Below are 4,460 nucleotides of genomic sequence, written 5' to 3'. Positions count from 1 at the left end.
AAAGCAATGAACTTTCAGCTAACTATCCTTATTGATTTTACTGTTTGTCCAATTTAAAGAATTCAATTTAATCAAATTGAAAGTAAAATGTCAAAACTTGACAAAGTAAATACAAGGATAAAACATGAAATTTCAATGAGGTAAATCATTCACTGCAATCATTCTTTTTTAACTTTTACACATACTTTAGTTCTTATATTTCAAGTTGTTCTATCCACGCCCCTTCAACTGCTGTGCAGAATTCCTTTACTGTTATCACTGCTTCAAATATCCAAGTAATAATTTTTTGATCACACGGTTTACCAACACCAGAAGGATATAGTATTAGGGGTGTTCGTGGGTTGGGTTGGGTTGGGTTTAAGGATATTTTAGGCCCAATCCTATGGATTGGTTTGTGTATTTTTCTAACCCAAACTAACTCTTATTAAATTATGAACCCGAACCAAACCAACCCATAAAAAATGGGTTGAGTTGGTTCGATTCCATTGGTTCCCTTAAAAAAAACTTGGAATCACCAATAAAAAAACACATAAGATTCCACAATCTACAACAAGAACGATATCCAAAATCTATATAAATAAAAGTCTCCAAAATTCACAAGAAAGACCATAATGTCTATAAAATTCAAAATATAGGCAACAATGTTTTCAAATGTCTACAAAATCCATAAGTAAGACTATAATGTCGGGTATTCATGGGTGGGGTTGAAAGACTTTTTAGATCCAATCCAATTGTTTATGTTGTAAATTTTTTCAACCCAAATAACATTTATTAAAAAATGAACTCAACCCATAAAATTAAAATTAATATATGTATAAATAATTGTGTTATAAGTAAGAAAAAAAATATATTTTAAAGTTAATAATAAATTCGGGTTGGTTGGGGTTGGTCTGGGTTATATTAGGTGAACTCATGAACCAACCAAACCCATAAAATTTTCATTTATTTGAACCCAACCCAACACAAACCGCACGGATTGGATTGGGTTGACCGGTTTTTTCAGGTCAAGGGATTTTTTGAACACCCTTTTAAGTAGTATCTGTGACTAAAAATAAAGTTTATATGATTCTACATCTACATTTTTGTTAAAAGTACAATACAGGAACATGTGGAACCAAATAATGAACATAAATCAACAACAATCAGCATAAAGAAGAGACTAGAAAAAGATTTAAATTCACAATATCCAATGTCCATGTTTTGAAGTATCTATTTTTTTAGATTTTATTTTTGGATGTGCGTGCCCCCTTGGAAGGGGTCACACTAAAGTAAATTTTTTGAAAATTTAAGTCCAATCGCAACCACCCTTTATCCCACCAGCCCATTTTATTTAAAACCCCACCCAAAATCCTAGTAGCCCAAAAGTAAAAGATAAAATTAATGTATCGTATTTTAGTTTTTTAAAAATTGTTTAGTTTTTATGATTTTGTGCTTCTTAGTTCATTACCTAATCATATTTCGAAGAGATTTGTGATACATGAACGTGATCTTAAAGGAAATTCCAATGATATTCCCCCCTTAAATTCAAAATAGAAAATGGTATTCATGAATGAATGTGAGAAAATGATTCTAAAATAATTCCCATAAATCTAATAATCATATTATTGACTCTAATGGCCATCTATTCTTGACTTCCACCATCATTGAAGTAAAAAAACAAAATCATAATACGTAATCTAGAGGCATTAGAACAACCCGCTACCCATGTTGCAAGTCAATGATATCAGACTCACAAACAGAACTACATGACCCATATAGCAGAATCTTGTGGTGGGGGATTGTAAAGAGTATCGAAGTAGATAGTGGTTGGCCCACACATAAGCCCAAGTGCAATGCTTTCCTCCAGGCATATTCACCGCAAGCTTCACGTTCTCTAGTAGAGTAGAATTAAGTAGAGAAGGGAGGGTATTGACTATGAACCCGTGACTAAAAGAAAGCCATACATATCGCCTTCACTCTCACCCAGAAAAAAAGAAAAAAAAAAAGAAAAAAAAAAAGTTCACGATTTGAACAAGAATAGACCAAGTAGTCCCCACAAATGAATGTTTGCTTCATTTATTAGTTCAATGCAAGAGGCCGTTTGCCTACGCTAATAAGACAAAGGGGGAAAAGGAAAAGAAACCTCTCCCTATGTAGAATGAAGCATTAAACTTCAAGATAAAGCAACATCCAATGGTTATTTTCTAGTTGATATCTTCAAGTAAATATATATTGACATGGCACAATATGACTGGTTAAGTAAAAACAATACCTATTTATAGCACCTAGGGGGAGATTACTATAGGTTGGGGACCATGTACTCTATGCTCATTTCCGTATGTGGTCAATTATTCATGGGGACCTCATTAAACATATTCTCTATGTAACGAGTTTGTCTGATTGTAATGATAAGTTTTGAAGTACGAACCAGAACTCAGAGGCAAGATCGTTTTCATGGCAGGCTTAGTTTTTAGGGTCCCCTTTGCTGGAATCCGATATCATCTTTTGGATCATTTGGCTTGTGTCTTCCTCGGACATTCTGTCACTGTTGTTATGGGTTTGTGCATATGCTTCAAAGAATTCCTTGTTTTCCTTCTCTAATTCACTCCATACTGTATTAGAAAGAAAACACTCTGTATTAATGTTGAACGGTTTAGGTGAAATATCCATACATAATACAAATATAACATAACAAACATTTGCATATGTTTGATGAGATGGAGGAACAAAGAACCATCATTTCATCTAGAAACTTGCAACTCAAGTTTTTAAAAAGCATTATTGAAATTTGAACTATGTACTTGACTGAAAAAGGCCAACTAATATATACTCTTTGTAGTCTAGTTGTCTGGCGATTCCTTCATGCATGATTCATAAAACCCATCACGACCGTATCTTTAGATTCACATCGTCACAACTATATATTTCGAACTCAAAAATAGAATTGTACAACCTATAGAATAGATCCTATTCAAGTAAGGTCGTGAATATATCTAAGAGGGTTTACCTGTGGACGTGATGATAGGTTTAATATCTGCATGTTTGGAGAGGGCATCCATGCACTCTTCTTTTGTCATGTGGAAGATGAGACACTTCTCTATGAGGTGCTGCACCTATAGAAAAAAATTTGACTGCCATCACTAGATTCGCTACCAAGAATATTAATGCAAATGGAATGGATTTAAAATCATAAAATGAAAATAACCAAACCAAAAATTTCAAAGTACCATATGTATGTATGAAGCAGAAGAATCTGCCATGTTTTTTATAATCAGAAAAACCTCTGATATTGATATCCTACTGCTTGAGCAAGAAAAATGAGATATTTGATATAGAGAGCAAGAGAGTTGATGCTTGTAAGTGATCAACTCATATGGGGAACACTACAGCTATAGCATTATAATAATGTTAGCCAAACTAGTCTTTGAATAAATGCAGGGACGAGGTAGGAGGGGCCAGCAGTCCCACGTGAGAGATGGGTGATCATTGGTTGGGAAGAGATTAGAGGAGATTTGTGAATGAGAATATCTTTGTCTTCACTATGCGTCATTAGAGACTCCAATCCACGTGAGTGGGGCCGGAGACAATTGAAGAATCCTCCAAGCAGACAAAACCTATAACCTCTAGCAACAAGGTGGAATCCTCCAAACTAGTCCTTTGGCTACACCATTTAGAAAGCACCACTTTACAAACATTGCAGGCCCATTTTCAAGTCCTTCCAATGACTAGGAATGGTTATTTTTCTGGAGTTGTCATACCCTCCTTATCGTGGCATGCTCTAATTGGTTCTTACTCCTGCCACATTGTCAAGACTGATGTTCAAAAACGAACTTATATGTAGTAACTGCCACCAGATTGAGCATAATTGCAAATGCCTGTCAGCCTACGGATTCAAATTCATTGCAGATTCAGAGGATACAAATGTAAGGTTTACAAATGGATGCAGTTTATTCTTCCCAGTTGAGGCAAGCGTAAAACTATCAACTTGATCAAACTCCTTCACAGTCTTTGGATTGGTTTCTCCTCTTCTTTTCTTTTCTTTTTTTTTTTTCTTTTGAAAAAAAGAGAAGTAATTGTTTACTGTGTAATGAAGAATGGAACAACCTGTGCGATATTCATCTTGGGGGGGAGTCAAGAGGGGAAAGTCAAACGGATGCAGTTCTCTCTCTCTATCTATTATTAATGATTTTTTATATCCACAAGTGTCCGGATCAACTTATGCGCACCTTGACTATTCTCACGGGACAACCTGCTTACCTCTACAACATTTGGGTGTTAAGGAATCTCGTAAACTATTAGATCCTAGGTAATTAGACACCGTGGATCGAACCCTATGACCTCTTAGTCCTTTATCAAGATGATACCCCCTATTTACCATTAGACAAACCTAATTTACCACTAGGTAGCAAACAGATGCAATGCTAAATCTAATACATTCAGAATTAGAAAAATCATTTGGACATAAAGGGATTGATCCATGA

The 4,460-nt window shown here is 34.9% G+C and overlaps 1 protein-coding gene across 1 annotated transcript; it reads right to left on the bottom strand.

Moving 5' to 3' along the window:
• Positions 1–1,586: 1,586 nt before the first annotated feature.
• On the bottom strand, positions 1,587–3,388 carry LOC120080119. The gene is made up of 3 exons (XM_039034683.1): positions 3,207–3,388; positions 2,987–3,092; positions 1,587–2,591 (listed from the first exon to the last, which is right to left on the bottom strand). Exons 1-3 carry the CDS (start codon positions 3,237–3,239, stop codon positions 2,443–2,445), a joined length of 288 nt encoding a protein of 95 aa, XP_038890611.1. The 5' UTR covers positions 3,240–3,388; the 3' UTR covers positions 1,587–2,442.
• Positions 3,389–4,460: the final 1,072 nt, after the last annotated feature.

Source organism: Benincasa hispida, chromosome 6, assembly GCF_009727055.1.
Source record: "Benincasa hispida cultivar B227 chromosome 6, ASM972705v1, whole genome shotgun sequence".
In the NCBI taxonomy this organism is placed as follows: Eukaryota; Viridiplantae; Streptophyta; class Magnoliopsida; order Cucurbitales; family Cucurbitaceae; genus Benincasa; species Benincasa hispida.
Note: the sequence above shows the minus strand (reverse complement) of the source record. Positions and strands in the feature narration are given on the sequence as shown.

Coding starts and splice junctions, on each gene's coding strand:
- LOC120080119 (XM_039034683.1), bottom strand. CDS start 3,239: ATGGCAGATTCTTCTGCTTCATACATACATATG. Junction 3,093..3,206: donor CTGCTTCATACATACATATG/GTACTTTGAAAT, acceptor TTTTTTCTATAG/GTGCAGCACCTCATAGAGAA. Junction 2,592..2,986: donor ACCTATCATCACGTCCACAG/GTAAACCCTCTT, acceptor TTTCTAATACAG/TATGGAGTGAATTAGAGAAG.